This window comes from Talpa occidentalis, unplaced genomic scaffold (assembly GCF_014898055.3).
Source record: "Talpa occidentalis isolate TD23 unplaced genomic scaffold, MPIMG_talOcc4v2.1 talOcc4.6, whole genome shotgun sequence".
Lineage (NCBI taxonomy): Eukaryota > Metazoa > Chordata > Mammalia > Eulipotyphla > Talpidae > Talpa > Talpa occidentalis.
In genome coordinates, this window is record NW_023604972.1 from 2,170,582 (window position 1) to 2,191,409 (window position 20,828).

Below are 20,828 nucleotides of genomic sequence, written 5' to 3' on the forward strand. Positions count from 1 at the left end.
CCCTGCTCCAAGCAGCGGCCCACCCGGGTCTGAAGCTGGCCCGCGCCTGCCCTGCCCCTGCTGCCCGGGGGCCTCTCTCCTCAGCCAGCTGTCAGTGCCTCCCTCAGCCGTGGGGGCTGGGAGAGTCTGTCTGCTTAGAGGGTGCCTGCTGCTCCCCCAGCTCTCCCCCGACCGTCAGTGGGGAGCTGAGAGTGCAGTTCACAGCCTCACAACCTGTGGGGTAGAGGGGGGCGGGCAGGGCCGACCTCTAGCCTCATCTCACGCCTGGGAAAGAGCAGGCACCAGCGAGGGGTGCAGCTGCTCCCTGCCCAGAGGAGCCGGTCTGGGGACCTCACCACACCCCAAAGGGGCAAATTGGTCACCGGCCGTGGACAGAACGTGCGAAGGTCCCTGAGTTGCCAACCTCAACAAGTGGACCCGCTGGTACCGGTGCTGACTGCTGAGGGCGGGAGGCGGCCAGCCTTGTCCTCCGCTGCAGGGAAGACATTGGAGACATGCCCCCACCCGAGGGAACCCCACGCTGCTCCGGCACCCTAGGGGACCCTGGACGGGGGCCTGGCAACGCTGTGTGGTCACTACTAGTGAAGTCCCGATCCTATCTGTGGGCCTGTAAGACGGTGCCCTCACCGAGGGGGGCGGCTCCCAGGCCACGGCGCCTGCGGTGCCCCCTCCCCGAGACCGTGAGTTGCGACGCGTCTCACCTCGTGAGCCTGAGGGGACGGCCGGGCGGCGCAGCCACCGCTCAGGGCTCTCGGCCGCCGCGAAGCCAGGCCGTGCAGTGCCGGGGCCGGCTCTGGGGCCGCGCAGGAAGAGGCTCCTTCTCAATCACGGAGGGACAGCGGATTTCATCAAAGTGTTTATTCTGGCCACTGAGGGTCCCGGCTTCCCGCTCAGCGGTGCTGAACACGGCAGTGAGCTCTGCGCGGGCCCCCACGGCTCTATCTCCCAAGTCCGGGTGCGTCCGAGCGAGGCTCACCCGCCACCCCCAGGGGACCGTGAGGCCTGCTGCGGGGCTGAGCTCCGCGGACACGCCCAAAGCCTGGCAGGGCCTGGCCGCAGGACGCCCCAGCCACGGACAGCTGTCGAGGCGCAGCAGTGACCTAATAAATAAGCCTCTCGTGGAGACGACGCGGCACGCTCCCTTCTGAAGAACAAGCCCGGCGCACAGAAGCGGGGTGGGTGTCTGGGACGGGGTGGGGGCGTCATCTGTAAAGTGCTTGTCGGAGTCCGGGGGAGTCGGGGCCCCCAGTCTGGCCCGCGGCTGCTTCTCTGGGGGCGGGCGGTGGGCAGGGCATGGCATGCAGTTTCCAAGGACGTGGGCGTCGCGGTCACGGTGGAGGCCCCTTCGCCAGGAGCGGACCCCACAGGACAGGGCCGCCGTGGCCGCGGCACACGCATGCGCTCACACACACACAGCGCAGCGGCGCGCCCACTGGCCGCGTGGACGGCCGGCAGAGACACCCACCGGCGCCGCCTCTGCAGCCAGCGCGCGCTCACGCGGCCGACAGGAAGGGGAAGAAGAAGAAGTCGAAGGCGAAGCGGAGGGCACCCTGCACGGCGCTGCGCCAGTCGCGCTCGATCTTCACGTGCCGCCGGGCGGGCGAGAGCTGCGCCATGCAGTTGAGGCAGCTGATGGCCTTGAGCTCGAAGACGGGCCACTTGCTGCCCAGGCGGCCCTCGAGGACGGTGCTGAACTCGACCAGGCTGCCCTGGCGCAGGTGCAGCAGCACGTCCCGGAACTCGCTGCTGGCCCGCAGCACGATGTCCTTGGTGACATCGTCGTCCTCGGGGCCGCGGCTGCCGTTGGCGCCGCTGAAGGGCATGCCCACCGTGATCTCGAACTTGTAGCGGTCAAACTTCTTGATGTGGCAGGGGTGCTTGGCCAGCTGCTTGAGGCGGCAGAGCTCCTCCTCGGCCGTGGAGGCCTGGCCGGGGCTGCAGGCCGGGTAGGCCTCGCCGTACAGGCAGCGCATCCAGTCGCCGATGAAGAGCGGCAGCATGTTGATGGCTGACTCGGCGCTGTTGTCGATCTCCGTCACCCGCACGTACTTGAAGCGGCCTGTCCACGTGACACGGTGGCCCTCCAGGTGGCTGCACAGGATCTGTGTGCGCGCCATGTTGGTCTCCTTCCAGGCCCGCGGGCCGCACAGAAAGCTGTACTGCGGCCAGGTCAGCGTGGAGTTGTAGACCTTCATGCCCTCCGACCGGTACACGTAGAACCAGCAGAACAGCACGATGGCCGTGATCCACACCAGGATGAGCTTGACCAGGGAGCTGCGCGACAGGGACTTGACCATCCCCACCAGGGAGAAGTTGGCCTTGGTCCACCAGCGGAAGAGCAGGGGCACGCTGCAGACCGCCAGGGTGACGGCGATCTTGGTGAGCTCCAGCGACGCGAACCAGCCGGCGAACTGCACCAGGCCCACCAGCGCCAGGCCGGCCACCAGGACAGGGAGCGCGAAGAGGAAGAGGAAGTAGCCGATGGAGGCACGGACCAGCCCCAGGCCGGTGGACTCGAGCAGGAGGACCACTGACAGCTCGCACCACATGAAGCAGACCAGGTAGGGGACCAGGTAGCAGTAGGAGCCCTTGAAACTCCTCAGCTGGGCCATGCGGAAGAAGAGGTAGAGCAGGTAGACGTAGAGCAGGCAGGGCACGCTGACGTTCAGGACCACGAAGTGGCCGACGGGCATGGTAAAGAAGGTCTGGCCCAGGAACTTCAGGTAGGGCCAGTCGAAGGGCAGGGTGGGCAGCAGGGACAGCAGACCGGCGGCCACCTCGGTCACCAGCGCCCTCCGCGTGTAGGGCTCGGCGCAGGTGCTCAGGCTCATGTAGCTGGTGATGGTGAAGAAGATGGACACGACGGCCAGCTCCGAGCAGGGCACGCAGTCCTTGCTGGCCACGGGGAAGGAGAAGATGACGAAGAAGACGGACAGCAGGAAGTGGACGTAGGGCTCCAGGTGGTTCCAGCCGAAGTTCACCTCGGCTTGCTCCACGTCCAGGTTGGGCTCAAAGCGCAGCAGCAGCCCGGTGAGGGCGCGGAAGCTCTCCCAGGCCTTGCTGTCCTGGAAGACCTTGAGGGTGCAGATGACCATGGAGGTGAAGGCCAGGTAGAACACGACCAGGGGCACGAAGAAGGCAAAGAAGTCGATGGTCAGGTTGCTGATGATGAAGAAGAAGACCAGGGCATTGATGTGGTGGGTGGGCACGATGGTGGACAGCCAGTGCATGCCCGCGCGGGAGGCCACATCGATCAGGTACTCCTTGATCTCCATGATGGCGTGCAGCGGGTACTTGGCCACCTGGGAGGGTGCAGGGGTGAGACAGCATTGGGGCCAGGCCGGGGACCCGTTGGGCTCCTCTCCAGACTCCTCACCCCCGCGCTCTGGGCAGAGTGGATGGCAACCTGCCGGTGTCCCCAGCTGAGCCCTGCTCTGAGGGGCCCGACCAGCCGCGCTGCCCTGTCCGCACAGGACACCCTGCCCTGCCCTGCCGTCCCCCAAGTCTCTCCTCGGCTCCGCTGGTCATGCCTCTGAGCACAGGGTGGCCCTAGGGAACGCCAGCCTGCGCGGGCATGCCCAGGGCTTCCAGACTGCGAGCGAGCGCTGGGGCTTGAGCCTGCTCCGCGCTGTGAGGTTGCTGCACAGGACCCGTGCGCGGCACAGGTCTGCTAGGCTAGTCCCTGTGCGGGGTCTGGCCGTGGCAGCACAGCCGCAGACACCCAGACACCGGCCTAGATGTCCCTCTGTGTGCAGCCAGCCCGGCGCCCGCAGGGCCAGGAGGAGCCTGCTCTGAAACCTGAGGCCCTGCCGTGATGCTCACAGCCACATGCCCGTTCCCTGCACCCGCCCCAGCCCGACCCTGGACGGCAGCCTGGTCTGACCCTCTACACCCCCAGGCCCGCAAGGTGCCCTCCAGCCGCCTCCTGTCCCTCTGCACCCACCGGCCGACCCGCCCTGCCTCTGCTGAACATGTGCAGCCCACGCATGTCCTGCAGGAGCCGCAACACGGCCTGGGGGTTCCTCGCTGACTGCGGCCCTGGCGGACATCTCAGGTCACACTTGCGGCCACACTAGTCTCTGCAGGGGGAGGCAGGATCACGAACCCGACCCTGAGCTGAGCCTCGGGGGGCAGCTCTGAGAGGACAGTGGGGTCACATCCACCTGCACCCCAAGTCTCAGCCACCAGCCAGGTCCACATGGCTGTGCCCTCGTGGGTGCCCAGTGTGTGGGGGCACAGGGCGTGGCCCGCCCACCTTCAGGCGCAGCGGCAGGTCCTCGGGGCTCTTCCCAGCGAGCTCGTCGTCCTCGTCGTCCTGCAGGAACAGGTTGGTGGGGACGATGCCCTTGGCGTACTTCTTGGTGAGCTCCACGAAGTCGTCCAGGGCGATGTAGCTCTTGGCTAAGCACAGGAAGAAGGCGAGGGTCAGATGCAGGCTCTGGCTGGGGGTGGCGAGGCAGGATGCGCCCTTGGCGAGCTGGGGGAAGACCCACCCCCTGCCCCACCCATTCCCAGGCAGACCACCCGAAGCCGCCTGCCGGTGCCGCCTCCTCGCCTTGGGACGTGTGCTCCCTTCGGCCATGGCTGCACCCCTCCGCCCAGCTCCTCAAGCCTGGGGGGCGGCTCAAATGCCCTCCATGGGCACCACCAGACAGCATCTCTCGGGGAATCCTGGCTTCAGGGATTCCCTGCTGACTGGCTGTCCCCCAAGCCCTGTTCCCTGCTGTTTCACGCACTCCTTCCTGGGGCCCACTGCGCACTGGGCTTTTCTGAGCACTGGGAAATGCCTGGAATGTGGAGCAAAGCCCAGTACCGCCAGCCCAGGCTTGGAGACCAAAACTTGCAGAATGGGGCTGGACTCCTGCCAATCTGCCTCCACCAGGTAGCCCCCATGGGGCGGCAGAGGGCCGGGAGGCGCAGTAAGCCAGCTCACACACTGGTCCCAAGCCAAGCAGGACCCCAAGGCCAGGCAGGCCCTACTGTGCTGCCCTTTAGAGGCATTTCGGGAGGCCACCTGGGGGCGAGGCGTGTTCTGGGCTCTGGGGACGCACTGGCCCGGCCAGGAAGACAGCGCCCAGGGAGCAGTGGTTACGGGAGACAGGCAGCAGGGGCAGGCACACAGGTGGCCATGCGGTGGGGACCACGATGTTGGCGTGACCATGACAACCGGGGTGGTGGAGCGTGGGTTGGACACCAGGGGCCGTGCGGCATGTTGGTGGCTGAGCTCTGGGGTGGTGGGTGGCGTTTTGGCCACTGAGGCAGTGAGGGTGACGCAGCTGTGCTTGTGGACAGAGGCGTGGCCGAAGCGCAGCATCCTGGGCAGTGGGGAACCACGTGGGGCACCCACAGGGAGGGGCCAGGTGGCAGCAGGACCGGGGAGCATGGCCTGCAGGCAGGGGAGGGAGGTGGGGGCCGTGTGGACAGGTCAGAGGTGGACCTGGCAGATGGGCTGGGGTCACCAGTGAGGAGCAGCTACTCTGGTGGGGTGACAAGGGGGAGTCAAGATGGTAAGAACACACAGCCCTTTCTCGGAGTTTCGAAGCGGGCAGGGGAGCGGGCAGCTGATGGGAACGGAGGGTCAGGAGGGGCCTTTCCTGAGTGGCGCGAGGGAAAGAAATGCGCCCCCGAAACTGCAGGGAATGGTCGTGTGGAAGGGCGCAACGCGGGGCCGTGTCCTTGGGGCAGAGGCAGCAGCCCCGGTGGAGGTGACCGCAGACCTGTCTGCCCGCGGTCACAAGGCCCAGGGAGTTCTGACGTGGTCGGTCCTGAGCCCCCGGTGCAGGGGCAGAGCTGCCCCCTTGCCCGTCATGCCCCCCGCCCCAGCTTTCTCACTGTCATGCACGCTCCATCGTGTCTTCCCTCCACAGCTGACACTCCTGCTGGGCCCCACTGACACCCCAGCCCACAGCCCCAGAGGTACCGGGGTGACCCCTGCGCCCCGGCTGGCCTGGGGCCGAGGGTGGGCGGCACGGCTGAGGGCCCACTACTCACACTCACTGCTGACCAAGCGCTCCAGCACCCGCCTCTGCTTCTGCAGGGACTTGGGGACAGGGCCTGGCTGTGCCCCTCCATCTGCAGAAGACAGAGTGGGTCAGGGTCAAGGAGCTGGCAGCTGCTCCTTCATCTGGCAACGCCCAGAAACCACCCATGTGCTCCTGCATGCCCCCACCTCTGGGGGCCACTGGGCCCATCTGAGCAGTGACCTTGAGCCTCCTGTCCCCAGGGTGCCCTGGCGCCCCACCCCCGCTGGCAAAGCGCACTGGGCACACGGCACTCTGGTCGGCGCCACCCGTCCCCAAGCACCTTGACTGCATGGGCCCTTGGCATGACTCCCCTGGAACAAGACTGCGCTCCCGGGGCAGGGCCAGGGCTCCCTGGATCTCCAGCCCGCTGCAGTGAGTGAGCAACCTGCAGGGCTGAAATGCTCTGCCCTTCTGCCAACACCCTGCCACATTGGGCAAGCACTGAGCGGCTCTTCCCAATGCAGTGCCAGGCCTGTGCGGGGCATCAGGCAGGAGCGGGACGAGACATGTGGACAGAGGTGGGCCCAGGCCAAAGGAGTGGCCAGCTGGAACTGCCCATTTGGGGTGGGGGTCGGTGGGGCCTGGGCTGTGGCTGCTGAGTGTCTCTGGGGCTCCACAGGGGGCCACTCTGACCCCAGGCTCATGGCCACATCTGCTGCTCCCAGCTGCCCACCCCGACCAGATCAGAGGAATCCCTGGGAGCAAGAGAGACAGCGCTGAATGGGGGCCTGACCCGGGACCCCAGAGGGGGCAGAGGTGTTGGTCAGGGGGTTCCAGCCCTTTGCATCTACCCCAGAGAAAGGGGGGGTGGGGATCCTCTCTGTTCTGAACAACTGGAGGCAGGCAACCAGGGGTCATGGAGAAGCCAGGTGGACCTTGGCCACAAAGCCAAGGACACCTGCTCTGTCCAACGCGTCTTTCCTGCTGGTCGCCTGTGTGCTCTCGGGAAAACTCATCAGAAGTGGGGGCAGGGACAAGGCCCGCCTTGGGGGATTTCAGGAGGCACAGTGGCTGGTGGCCCTGGAGCTTCCAGATATCGGAGCTGGGCCCCTGGGTGCATGTGTCCCCTGCCCCACTCTGCCCCCTCAGGAGGACGCGCCGAGAATGCCCATGGCTCTGCCTGTGGGCAGCAGGGGACAAGCCCAAAGGTCGAGGGAGAAGTGAACTAGGAAGGAGCAGCTGCTGGGCGCCCAGAGGACAGCGGAGCCAGGGCTCAGGCCTGCCTAGAAGGGACCCCAAACACAGGGGGATGCTGGGACCCCAGGAAGGACCTCACTTGGCCTTACAGGAGGCCTGTGAAGCCCCACAAGGCCGTTTAGGAGCTTCTGTTACTCTCCACAGGGAACCCCACCCCCAATCCCAACATGACAGCCCGTGGGGTGCCCTGGGTGGGGCAGTGCCCGGTGCCCGCTACGTACTGTGCTCGTTGACCTGCCCCACGTTCTCCAGCAGCTCTGACACGGCCACCTGCTGCTTCTTCTTGGGGTTGAGCTTCCAGTACATGACCAGAGCCGCCTTGCGCACGGCGCGCTCCAGGTCGGTCTCGGAGGAGAGCTGCTTCACCTCCGGCTCGTTCTCAGAGGTAATGCCTGGGGGACGGGGCGTCAGGGCCTCAGGCCTGGCCTCGAAGTCGCCCTCATGTGTGTGTATGAGAGCGCGTGTGCGTGTATGTGCAGCCTGGGCCTGGCAGGCACCACTGGACAAGAGCAGACAGGGAAACGAGGGCCAGCAGTGCCTTCCACAGACACTGAGGACACACGGGACTGAGAACCCTCCCTCCCTCCCCCACTCCATCTCCCCTGAGCACATGCTGCTCCCCCCCACCCCTCCCCCGCCCCGTTGGCAGGGGGAGAAACCATGGCCGGAGCTGCCCTGGCTGCCCAGGACGGGGGTCAGAGGCGGAGCAGGCCCAGAGCCATGTTCTCACAGTGAGGCCCCTGCTGGACACAGCGGCAGCCTGCGAGTGCGGTGCCTGAGATGGCCGTTGGGACAGGCCCTTCCTGAAGAAGCCGGCTGCTCTGGAGGGGCCGGTGCAGGGCGACAAGCAGCCCAGCAGCCGAATCAGCAGGCCCCTCCCGGGAAGACAGCACAGGGGGCTGGACCTGACGATGAGAAGGCACTGGGCTCCTCCGGGCCCTCCAGGTGTGCAGCTGGTCTCCAAGGCTGTGGGCCGGTGGCCCCGCTCCCTCCAGCGCCGCCTCGGCTTCCCACGGGCAGGCTGACCCTGCCCTGGCGCGGGCTCCTCAGGCACAGCGGGCGGGAGCCCGGAGGTGTTTGCAGATGCCACACACGCTAGGGGTTGGCTGGGCCTGCTAACTGCCCCCGTCATACCCCAGAAAGCGTCTCGAGGACAAAGCCGCCCAGAAACCACCACTTCCCGCTGCGTGACCGCGTCAGGCGCCCTGCGGCCGAGGTCCGGTTGGTGTTCCTCAGCTAGCGGCACCGAGCCCCTCTGGACTCACCTTTTCTGTCTGCCAGGCAGCGGCGAAGAAGCTTGACGGCCTCGCGCCGGCCCTGCTTGGCGGCCAGGACCAGCCAGTCCACCGCGGTGCAGTTGTTGAGTTCCTCGTCCCCGGCGGCCGCCAGCTGCAGGTAGTGCCGCCCCACCTGCAGGCCAGGCCGCTTACCAGCGGGCTCCCTCGCCCCGTCCCACACACCTGCTCCCCACAGCCAAATAGCCTCGGGCTTCCACAGCCTTCTCCCGTCCGCCCCCCCCCAATCCCCTTCCCCCAGGCCAAGCAGAGGTGGTGAGAATCGGGTCCTGCTGGGCATCTACACTGGGCCAGCCTGCCTGACCGCCAGGGCGCTGCTCCTCACGGGGCAGGGCGGGGGCGGGCACCACGGACAGGCGGGGAGCAGGGAAGGCGTCCCAGGGGAGGGGTGCCCAAGACCAGGCATGGGTGGGAGATGGGAGGTGGACCGTCCCAAGGGTGGCAGAAAGGACAGTGTCACAGAGGGGCCACAGCCATGGGCTCCCTGAGCCCCGCTGTGACAGCACCAACTCCTCCAGGCCCGCATGTGGGCGCCACGGACCTCACCTCTGTCTGCGCCTTGGGGTCCCCGGCCTTGGCCTTCTCCAGCACATCTTCAAAGGGGGTTTCCACGTCTCCTCTCGTGGGCCCTTGGGCAGAGAACACAAGCAACCGGAACATCACGGGGGTCCTTGTCACCTGCCAGAGGAGTGGAGCAGGACCGGGCTCCAGACGCGAGGCAGCTCCCCGCGGTCAACCGAGGTCGGGGACACGGGAGCAGATGTGGAGAATGTGCTGGATGCTGCCTCGCGGGCCACCCTGGAAGAGAGCGAGTCCCACTTCAAGGAGGTTTGCGGCAGCAGCTCCATCCTTCAGGGTGGGAGGCTAGGGGAACCCTCGCTCTCCCCACTGCCCCTACCTCGCTGAGCTGACCAGTCAGGGCAGCTACACTCAGGCCTGCTTCAGCTGGGGCTCTAGAAAGATCTAAGGCTCGGGCTTAAAGAAAGACTGGGACACACACACCACAGAGAGGTGGTGACAGCTTGGAGGGGCCGGGACTTCTCACCAGACCTCACGGCCAGGCACAGGGGCACCGCGCTCCCTGCAGCAGTCACACAGTGCACGCGCCCCCTGGTCCTTGGGGACCTCGTGAGCAGTGGCTCTGGGCCAGGACATCCGTCCCTTCCCCGGCAGCCGGAACGAACCTGGTGCTTCCGGAACAAGCACCCCGTACACCTCTCTCTGGCTGCCGCCACACACCCTCGGGCCCTGGAAGGTGCTCTCTGGACTTGAGCTCAGCCCCCAGGGCCGGGATCTCGAAGCCTGCAGGCTGAGCCAGGCCCCTCCCGTGGGCTGGCTGGGAAGATGCACACGTGGAGAAATCTGAGCCCCAAAGTGCTGTGTGACCCAGCAAGAGGCATTTTCAATCCATCAGGACGGCCCGGGAAGAACGAGGCCCTCTGCGTTAGGGGACGGGGCCAGACTGGGCTTTCCCGAAACCGGAGTTTCCTTCTGTCCCCGATTCCATTTCGGGGGCTGACCCCAGGCCACAGTGGTTACTTCCGGGTGCGCCCCCAAGCCACCTCTCCCGGGTGCACAACGCTTCCCGCGACAAACTGAATTCACAAGTCCGCATTCTGGTTGTTCTGTTTTTAAAACCAGAACATAGAAGATTGCAAACATATGTCTGCTGGCGGAAAAGATGATTCTTGTCCGTGATTAATTTTTCACAGAAGTTATTCATAGTCTGACATTTCGAGACGTCGCCCGACACGCGGGTCTCCTAGAACACGTGGAGCTTCTTGATTTCACCCCCCCCCCCCCCCCCCCCCCCCCGTGGCACCAGCACCTACAGCTCCGCGGCCACTCGGCAGCTCCACTCGCGCTGCAGGCCGGTCGGAGGGTCTGGCCTTTTCCCAGCAGGCACCTGTCCCAAGGTCAAGGGCAACACCCGGCAGCTTCGCCTCAACACCAGTGAGAAGCCTCCAGAGACCGGCCGAGCCGCAGACAGGGGACCACACGGCAGCCCCGCAGGCGGTCCAGGCAGCCAGGCCCTGCGATCCTGCCCCATTGCCACTTCCCCAGCCGGGGGGCGGGGAGTTGGCTGCTGAGCCCGTCTCCCCCCGGACTTCCTCGCCTGAAAACATGGAGGAGGTGAGCTAGCATGGACATGGACCCTTGTGGCCGCCTTTGGGAGTTGAACGATGCTCATCGCCCCTCTGCTGGACACACAGACGAGGTCACTCCTTAAAAATGACCCCAAAAGCCACGGCTGGGCAGTACTCATGCAGCTCAGGAGGCCCAGACTCTGGCTGGCCCCAGGCCCCCCTCACGGGCGCCTGCCCCTGGGGGCGGGGCCAGAGCATATCCGCTCAGACTCTTACCCGAGACACTGGACAGCACCCCAGGGCCATTCTGCGTCCCAGCCCTGGCCCCTGCCCGCGGCCTTCAGGCATCCAGGGCTGGGCCACCATCCCGGGGTCAGGGGTCAGGCCCTGGCCTGTGCAGTGGCCTCAGAGTCAGAGCAGAACGACAGGTCTCTGAGGGAGATGTGGAAACCAGGACAGGCCTGTTTCCGCGCAAGCAGGGCCTGTGTGCTGCCCAGGCCAGCTGCTCCCTCCGAGCCCGGAGAGCTCTGTAGCGCTGCCGTGAGGTGTGCCGTGGACAGCAGGCTCGGGCACCTGGGTGCCGGGCATGCAGCAGCTGGCCACTGGGGCAGGTCTGCCTCAGTCCTCGTCTGCGTGTGGAGCGACAGCAGCACGCCCCGCACAGGCTGCGGGGTCAGACTTGGCCATGGGAGCCCTGAGGGAAGGCCCACGCACAGCAGGTGCTCGTGGGGGCTGGGGCGTTGCCTGGCTGAGCAGTCACCCCAGGCAGCGGCCGAGGGGGAGCCAGGGGAGGCCAGCGTGGCAACGGAGGCTGGGACTTCTTCACTGGGGCAGGCGCCGCAGAGCCTGCGAGCAGGCTCATGGAGGAGTGCGGAGAGCACCCGGACACGCGCGCGCACACACCCCATCTGCTCACGCGCACATGTGTGGCGCTAGTTCCCGGGGCGACACACACACCAGGTCCCGGCAGCGGTGGGGCAGGAGGAACCTGGGGCTGGGAGCCCTGTGCAACCTTCGTGCAGGCAGCACAGGGCGCACCGCAGCTGCCACCAGGCCAGGCAGCCCATGGGGACGAGGAGACCTGGACGCCACACATGTCCCGACCCAGCATGTCTCCACATGCCCCGGGGCCTGAGGAACGCCCCCAAAATGCCCGGGCACCATGCTGCCCTAGAGGGCACACAGCTGAGGTCACCAGCCCAGCCGAGAGCCGCACCTTGGTCTCAAAGGCCCTTCCTGGACCTCAGGGCTCCTACGCATGAGAAAGAGCAAGTCCGTGGGCAGTCCTGCTGTGGGAGCCGGGCCGAGCCAGTCCCGGAGAACCAGCTGGGGCCAGTCAACGGGCGGGGTGAGCTGAGGGGCAGGGCCGGCCGAGGGCTCCCCATTGCCTGCCTCAGTCCCAAGGAGGCCACAGTGAGCGCCTGGAGCAGCACCAGCCTTGCAGTGAGCCGGGCAGCAGAGCTCACAGCCAAGCACATGAGATGCATGGACGGCTGGGCCAGCCCTGCGCCCACAGCAGCACATGCACAGGCACAGGCACACGCTTCCTGCTGTGGGCGGAGGTCAGATGGTGTAAGAGGAACAGCCTCGAGAGGATTAGGATTCTACGAGCTCAGGGCATGTTATGGGCAGAGGAGACCTTGCAGCAAAGGGGTGGTGGGCAAATGTGGGGGCAGACTTGGAAGACACAGAATGGTCTCGTGTGCAGAAGAGGGGCAGGGAACCCGAGAAGGGAAGTGACAAGGCTTCCCCACCCAGGAAGGTCCGAACCTGTCCCAACAGGGCAGTGGGGCGGGAGCACCCAGCCTCCCTGGGCCCAGGAGCTCCACCTGTCACTGGGCCAACGGCCCCGACTCTGCCCAGGCTTGGGCCGCGAGGATAAAGCAGATGACACAGAAGCGCAGTCAACCACCAGAAGCCCACGCCAAGCCGTCACTCACAGGGAAGTGAGGACACCAGCTGTTCCACCCAAACACCCAGCCAGGGCCTGCTCCTCCCTCTCCAGCATCCGGGGAGCTCACCGTGAGCTGGGGCATTTCCAGCTACGACCCGAGAGCAGGAAGGCGCCGGGCAAACAAGGCCAGCTCCTTCCCGCGGTGTCTCGACTGCAGGCGGGACACGGCACGCGCCCCGGCCCCTGGCCCCCAGCCCTCCTGCCCTCACCAGCTCGCCCGGGAGGCCGGGCTCCCCCTGGCCCAGCCCTACCCCAGGCCACTACCTCTCCTCCCCTGGGTTAATTCCTGCAGAAAGCAGCTTCCTGTCTCCCAGCCCAGGTCAGAGCCACCTCTGTGCTCCCCAGATCCTGTGCTTCCTTCTGCCCCCCGGAATGCAGACTCCCTGGGGGTGAGGGCCAGGTCTGCCTCCCTTTTGCCTGCTCCCCCGCCCCACTGTGGCCACTCTGGGTCAGTAAGCAGCAGATGGACAGAGGATGGACCAAGCCCCAGTGCCTTCCCCCAACGCCTGCAAAGCAGCCGGCTCAGGACCACTTGTCCCTGCCCATCCGCCTCACACCATCTCACCCTTGCCCCGAGAGGCACATTCTGGGAAGGACTAGGGGAGCAGAAACCCGAGGAAGCCAGCGAGGGAGCTGGGAGGACCCTCAGCAGCGAGGCTGAGGATGGAGGACGGTGGCCCAGAGAATGGCGGGGGCCGGGGCTGGGAGCAGGGACGTCCTCAGGGGGCAGCTGGCCCCTACGGGGAGAGGCCATAGGGGCCCCGAAGAGGCTGGGTAACTGGGGTTCCCAGACCCAACACAGCTGCCTGAACAAACAGCCCCATGAGGCACGGGGTGGCGGGCAGGGGCTTCTGCGATGCTGGGGGGAAGGGGGCGGGGAAGTACGCCCCTCTGCAGAGCGCCCGGTGCAAGCCGCCTGCCAGTCAGGTCTGCGCCGGTCGGAGCTGGAGCCATTTCATCAGAAATAAGGAAACTCGGCAGCCGAGCGAGGAACCCGGAGCAAGGCCGGAGCCCAGGGGAGAGCTGAAGGCCCAGGGCGGTGTGTGGGCGCTCGGTGGCAGGGGAAGCCCCGGCAGGGGGCACTTGGGTGTCCCTGGCCTGTGCCAGGACCTGGGTGCTCTCCCTGCACCCAGAACCAGCCCCGGCCTGGGCTGAGGACAGTTGGAGGCCCACCCCTTACCTGTTCCAGCCACTCTTTCCCGGCTCCTGGCACGCTGGGCCCGAGGCCCGGCTGGGGCAGCTGCACCTCCCACGGGTAGTCCAGGTCCAGCCTGGGAGCTGGGAGCTCGGGGCACCTCGCTCTTCTGCTCCACTGAGGCCGTGGCGTTGAGCCGGGAGCGGGCCTGGGGCTGTGGTGGTGGCGGAGTCTGCGGGCCGGAGGGGCTTGGAGCAGGCGCGCTGGAGTCCATCCTGCCGGCGAGAAGAGCGAGGGTCAGCTCGACAGGTGCTCCACTAGGGCCCTCACATCCGAGGGCCTGAGGCCCTGCCTCAGCAGGGAAGAGCCGCGGGCCCTGGGCTCAGGTGTCCTTGTCTGAGAGGTGTAGATCATGGACTGTCCACGGGACAAAAGAGCTGGCTGTGGGCAGCTGCGTGGTGGCCCCAAATGATGGGGGGGCCTGGAAAAGGGGTCTTTTCAGATATAATTTAGGATCTTGAGATGAGACCATCCTGAATTGGGGGACCCTCTGTCCAAGGCTGGAGTCTTACAAGAAAAGGAGGGGACTGAGAGAAAGACAAGTCTGCATGGAGAGGGGGCGGTGCAGCTGCCGGCCAGGGGCCTGAGGGCCAGTGGACAGGCGACGGCGGTCATCGCTCGGAGGGGAGCCCCGGGCCAGCTGCCTACACCCTGACCTTGGCCCTCAGCTCTAGCGGTGCCGCCGCGCCTTTCTGCCCTGAGAGCCAGCACAGCCCTGGTCCCTTCCGGGGCCCCAGACGCCAGCGCAGCGCAGGGAGCGCAAGCGAGGTGTGGGTGAAAAGAGGAGGCAAGGGGATCTGGGAGGCTGCGGGGGCCAGGCAAGGCCAGAGAGCGTGGGCTACCTCTGAGCACCCAGACCAGGCACCAAGCCCGGCCCGACGGGTGTTTCTGGAGACCTGGGCCGGGGCCCAGGGCCGCACGCCACGCCTGCCCACCAGCTCCAAAAGGCTCCAATCGGATCTGCGCCCCGCAGAGCCCTGCAGATTGCATCTGAACATTCCTTCCTCGGGGGAGCTGAGCCCTACTCCCAAACATCCCTGTGGGCGCAGGCTCGGTCAAGCCACAGACTCGGCCGGGAAATCAGACCCAGCGCTGCTGCTGTTTCCGAGCTCCGGGCTTCCAGGAACCAGACCAAGAGGCGCTTTTGCGCACCCACAGTCAGAGAGCGGTCACGCGGTGGCCATGGCGGAGGCCGCTGGGCGACTGGGCGCACAGAGCCCAGCGGGCAGGGGCCCCACCGGAGACCACCCAAGCCGGCCAGGGCCACCGTGCAGGAATGGCAGAGGGCACCCCCCAGAGCGGGCGCCCTGTCCCTGGAGACGGCGCAACAGGCGTGGGTCTGGGGTGTGTGGTGCTCTGCGCGCACCAGGCTTCCCTCGGGCTCCTCCCGGCCTGTGAGGAGGCCTCTGCTGTTCCACTGCTGGTGCAGATGGAGAAACGGCCCCTCCTCCCGCCCAGCCCCTCGCGCAAACGAGGAAACTGGTCCAGGCAGGGAGGCCACGCAGCTCCTGGTGTCGAAGCTGCATTCAAACCCCGAGCTCTGCGAGCTGGTCTCTGACAAAGGGGGCTTCCAAAGTCAGGGCACTGCCTGCCTCCGCAACCCAAGCCCAGAACACCTGCTCCTCCCAGCCCCCCGCCCGCACCTGCTGACCTCAGGCCTTTGCTCCAGAGAGCCCCTTCCGGGTGGCCCTGCTCTCCCTCCCCAGTCCGCGCTGGACACAGCTCAGGTCCAGGGCTCCCCGCCCCGTCCCGGCTGCCTCTGCCAAGCCTGCCTCCCTCCCCTGCCCTCAGGGTTTCTCTCTACCAGGGCCCTCTGTGCCAGAGGCGGGCTGGGGGTTCCGCCTTCCCTGCCTCCCCCTCTAACAGGAGACCTGGTCAGGAGGGACAGCCCTGTCCCTGGGCAACGGGCGCAGATGACCACCAGCGGCAGCCTGGGGAGAGCGTCCCATCGCCACCTCTTACCACCGGCTGCTCAGCCCGGCTGTGGCTCGGCAGCCCTGTCTGTGAGACGGGGTAACAGCGGCCAGGTGAAGTTATAGAGCACTGAAAAGAGCACATTCTGTGGAAAAACACCTTCTAACACCTTCTAACAGAAGATTCAGGAAAACAGAGGTTCCCGCCGGCCCCGGGCGCAGTGCTGCGCGTGCCGTGGAAGAGTAAAAAGGCGGCAGGTTAAAGCAAAGCCTCCGGTGAGCAAGCCTGCACGGAGGAGGGGAGCAGCTCTCAGGTCCCCCAGATCTGGTCAAGGCCTTCCGGGATCAAAGGGCTGGTTATTTTAAAACAACCCAAGTGAGTCACGGGGTGGCTCGCCTGGTGGGGACCAGGAGTCCGGCCCCTCCCCCGCTGGTGCAGCTCCGCTCAGGGACATGGGGCGCCCTGGAGGCAGGGGCCGCGTCCCAGCACTTGGGAATGGCCTGGCGTCCCTGGTGCCCTTGAGGCCGCCTGGCCTCAGGAGGAAAGCGGGTCACCCCATCCTGCCGTGTGACCCCGAGCCAGTGGCTCCCAAGCCCAAGCCAGGGCAGCAGCATCATAATCCACCCGCCTGCTGCCTGGACGGGCCCTGCCCGGCCCCACCTGCCGCCTGGCGGCCGAGTGGGGGGGGTGGGGGGACGTCATGAGTGAGATCCAAAAAGCCGGGCGGCCGCATTCTTTCCGCGTGAGAACCAGGCACATTTTTATCCCATCCAGACGCAAACCGCCAGCCCCAGGGAGCTCAGCTGAGGGGCTGCCACCCTGCTGGGCCGGGGGACCCACAGTCTACCAAGACTCAGGCTGAAGGACAGGAGGGACCCCGCTCCCTGAAGCCTGGCTCGGGCCGCCCCCCAGCTGCTGTCCCGGGGGCTAGCTTTTAGGGGTACCCACCCTCTGACCAGAGCCTTCACCGACTGGGCCCCAGGCAGGGGGAGAACCGGGGAGCCCATAGGTGCCCAGGACACCCCAGAGCGCCCATCGCAGCCCTAGTTTCCGGCACCACGCAGGGAGGGAGGCCGCCAGGAAGGTTCCAGCCCCACGCGGGCTGCGGGCCACGGCCTTGTACGGGGCGTTAGCGACCAGCGGGGGTCTGCAGAGCACTGCTGCGTGGGACTGAAAGTGGCAAGAGCGGTCATCCTGGGTCTGCTTAGGACGAAAACAAAATCCACCTGCAGAGAGAGATGGAGGGATGCCCCCAACTGTTAACACCGCCCGCCTCCGGGAGAAGGGGTGACAGCGGTTTTTCTTTTTCAAAATGTAGTTCCCGATTTTCTGCAATGAACATGCAAGGTTTGGGGAGTTCAACAGAATGTTATTTTAAACCCCAATCTTGACTGAGCCCTGAGGGAGCGGGGCCTGGGGTAGGGGGGAGTCCCAGGGTCTCGGGCCCCTGTTCTGAGCTGGCCCTGCCCGACCAGCCCCCACTCGGAGCTGCTCCTCAAGGCAAGGGCACAAAGCCCTGGAGACTCCCCGCTACCTATTTTTGCCCCAGAGAATGACAGGCCAAAGCAAGAGACATTTCAGCTCTAGCCAGGGTGCCACGTTCACAGAACAAAGAGGAACTAAGCTGGGAATGCCCCGGGCAGTGACCAGGGTCGGCCAGGAGTTGCCTCCCTGACCCAGTCTCCATCTGCTGTGAGCCTGGCTGGGGGGCATCGGACCTGGCCTGTGGGCACACCCTGTGCCAGGCGGGGCCTCCCTGCCCTGGAGATGGTTGGCACAGGCCGGCCTTAGGTCTGGATGGGAAAGATCCCGAGCAGAGAACCAAGTCGCAGCAGCACCTGGGGCTTCGCGCACAGGAGGGGCCTCACTCAGCCGCAGCCAAGGACAGAGCAGGGGTTCTGGAAGAGGAGGCCTGAGCCCGCCTGCAGGACAGCAGGTGAGGGCAGGCCAGGGAGGGGAAGACCGGCCGGGAGAAAAGGCAGTGGCGTGGGAGAGGCAGGCGGGTGAGCAGCGAGGCTGGGGAAGGGGCACCGAAGAGAGAAGGGGCTGAGTGGGCGGCCGGGAGCTGGGCATGGAGAGCAGAAGGGTGGTAGCTAAGGAACCCTTGGGCTGTGGGGGACAGACCAGGGAGATGAGGGCAGGGCCGGGCAGCGATGCAGAGACAGTGAGGAGCCTGGCCCAGGGCTGGCGTCTGAGCGCTCGGGGCCAGGAGGACAGCACACCAAGTGACCATGGTGGTGGCTGGGGCCACGGGGCGCCACTTTCTGGGGGGAGGGGGGCAGGAACTGTATGAAGCAGGAGATCCCCTGACATTATGATTCTTCTTACCCCCACTGAGGGACTGTCCCTCAGTGCAGATATTTCTGGGGTCCCGGACTGAGCTGGGTCCCCTCTGAAAACAAGCCAAGGCCTGCCCAGCGCCGGCCTGTGTGGAGGGCTGTCCATGCTCCCTGGGGAAGCCCGAGATGCGTCCCCCAGGGGGCAGGAGGACGAAGGAGCAGGTGGCCAAGGGGCCAGGAGCCTCCAGCTAAATCCCGGGGCAGAGGCCGGGAGACTCACTGCCCCGAGACAAAGGGGGGCAGGCGGGACAGTGGGACGTGCGGCCCTGGCTGGGGCTGGCTGGGAGGGGGCCCTGGGTCTGGTCCTACCTGGGGGGCTCCTACCTGGGGGGGCCAGAGCCTGCCTGAAAGGAGGGGCCGTCCGGCAGAGGGAAAGCCCGGCCCGAGGCCGCAGGCCCGGCCACTGTCCGAGGGGGGCGGGGACCGGCGTCCATCGGGCTCTGCCCCATCAGCCGCATCATCCCGGCAGGTGACCGCCCCGCGGAGCCGGGCCGCGGCGTCCAGCGGCTCCAGAGGCTGCAGAGTTAGTGCCGGCCGAGCCGCCCCCGGGGTTCTAACCATGGAGGGGGGAAGATGGGGGGACACGGCCCCGTCACACCCGGAGGGCCGGGCCGGGCGGCTCCGCAGAAGCTTCAGCTACAGAAACTGAAGTTACTGCCGGGCAGGGCGGGGCTCCCCGCGGGCGCCCCGGGGCCGGGGGAGCGGGGTTCCCGGCGGGCGCCCCGGGGCCGGGGGAGCGGGGTTCCCCGCGGGCGCCCCGGGGCCGGGGGAGCGGGGTTCCCGGCGGGCGCCCCGGGGCCGGGGGAGCGGGGTTCCCGGGGCGGGCGTTCCCCCGGGGCCCCGGGGCCGGCGCCGCTGGAGCTCGAGGGGGCCGGGCGCTCGGGCCGCCTCCCGGCCGCAGCGGGCTTCGGGCGAATCTCGCCGGCGGGACGGGGCTGGCCGCGACGGCGCCCCCAGCCTCCCGGCGCCGCGGCCGAAGGGCCGCCCCGAGTCCCGAGCCGGCCCGACGGGCCCCGGGGTGGCGGGGCGGGCGGGCCCCGGGGCCCAGGTCTTGGGGCGCCTGCGGCGACGCCGGGCAGCTCGCGGGGAGCCTGAGGCGAGGCGCGCTCCCGGCCTCCCGCCCCCCGGCCCGGAGACTCACCCGCCGCGAGGGGCCGAGCCCGCCGGGGAGCTGCGCGGGGCGGGCGGCGCCGGGCCGGGGCGGCGGGAGCGGCTGCGCGGCGGCCGTGGGAGCTCGGAGCGCGGCCCAGGGCGCGGGGGCGGGGCGGGGCGGGGCGGGGCGGGGCGGGGCCGCCGGCCGCGCTCCACTCCCGACGCGGCCCGGGGGACGCGGCGCGGGCTCGAACCTCTGAGCGGCCGGCGGCCCCGTCCATCACGGCGCCCTTCCGCCAATCAAGACGCGCCTCGCCGTGCTACGGCCCACTCGTCCCCTGCGCCGCCCGGCCGGCCCGGAGCGAAAAGTTCCGAACGCACTCGGGCCCGCCCCCTCCCGGCCCCGCCCCTCCCGGCCCCGCCCCTCCCGGCCCCCGGCCCCGCCCCCCAGGCCCTGCCCCCCAGGCCCGCCGCGGCCCGGGCGCGCCCTCAGGCAGTCGCGCCCCAGGGGCCAGGGCACGGCCCGCGGGGCGACAGGTGGTGGGATCCTGGCCCGGCCCGCGGCCTCCCGCCCTCCTCCCTGGCCCAGAACCAGCCTCAGGCCTTGCGATCGCTGCTGCGCGCTGCGCAGCCCGTGGAGCGCCTGCCAGCCCGGGAGGTCTTCCCCGGCCGGACACCCGCGCAGCCCGCGCTGCGAATGCGCGAGCCAGGTGCAGCGGTCGCTGCCCGCAGGTGCTGCGGGCGCAGGCAAGACTACAGGCCCCCGCTGGTGCAGGCCCGGGCTGGTGCAGGCCCCCGCTGGTGTAGGCCCAGGCTGGTGCAGGCCCCCGCTGCTGCAGGCCCGGGCTGGTGCAGGCCCCCGCTGGTGCAGGCCCGGGCTGGTGCAGGCCCCCGCTGGTGCAGGCCCCCATTGGTGCAGGCCCAGGCTGGTGCAGGCCCCCGCTGGTGCAGGCCCCCGCTGGTGCAGGCCCCCATTGGTGCAGGCCCAGGCTGGTGCAGGCCCCCGCTGGTGCAGGCCCGGGCTGCTGCAGGCCCCTGCTGGTGCAGTCCCGGGCGGCTGGGAGACCCTCCGCCTCCCTCCTGGCCCGGCCCGGCTCCCGCAGGCGGGCACGCGGGCCTGTCCAGAGGCAGCTCTGGGAACGGCCGGCTGGAGCCCAGGGACGCCCGCTGTCTCCTCGCAGCCACCAGAGGAAAAACCTGCCCTGGGTTGTCACTGCAGGACTGGCTTGCAGGCAATGTCACCAAACTGTGGAGTGGAGCTTGCAGATGGCCTTGGAGAGCAGCTCTATCCACTGGTCACACAGTCCCGGGGCTTTTTCAGAGTTGCGGGGTTCAGATTGGCCACCTTCCCCCCCCTCACCCTGCATCTGACAGTGGGAGCTCCCAGAGGGTGAAGGAGGGGCATGGCCGGCCCAGGGTGGGCGGAGGGCACTTTCACATGGAGGTGTTGCTCCTCACCCAGTGACTGACCCAGTGATGCAGGTGGTATTGGCTTATTTTTTTTTAAAAAGATTTATTTATTTATGCACACAAGAGCTGGGGTACAGGCCAGAAGTGGGGGACGTGAGAGGATTCACCAGAGACAGAGTGGGGAGCAGAGCAGGGGGATCTACTGAAATCCACTGCTGAGGGGAGCAGCGGGCGAGTCAGGAGAGGTCTGCTGCGCCATGTGGGTAGCTCCCTGGCCGGGGATCGAACTCCTGCTGCAGTGGCTGTGGACAGCTTCACAGTG

The 20,828-nt window shown here is 67.5% G+C and overlaps 1 protein-coding gene across 1 annotated transcript; it reads right to left on the minus strand.

The window, feature by feature from the left end:
• Positions 1–1,378: 1,378 nt before the first annotated feature.
• On the minus strand, positions 1,379–19,159 carry WFS1 (wolframin ER transmembrane glycoprotein). The gene is made up of 8 exons (XM_037529994.2): positions 19,146–19,159; positions 13,737–13,966; positions 9,062–9,144; positions 8,486–8,630; positions 7,442–7,612; positions 5,992–6,072; positions 4,256–4,401; positions 1,379–3,302 (listed from the first exon to the last, which is right to left on the minus strand). The coding sequence occupies exons 2-8, from the start codon at positions 13,963–13,965 to the stop codon at positions 1,494–1,496; spliced, it is 2,664 nt and encodes an 887-aa protein (XP_037385891.1). The 5' UTR covers position 13,966; positions 19,146–19,159; the 3' UTR covers positions 1,379–1,493.
• Positions 19,160–20,828: the final 1,669 nt, after the last annotated feature.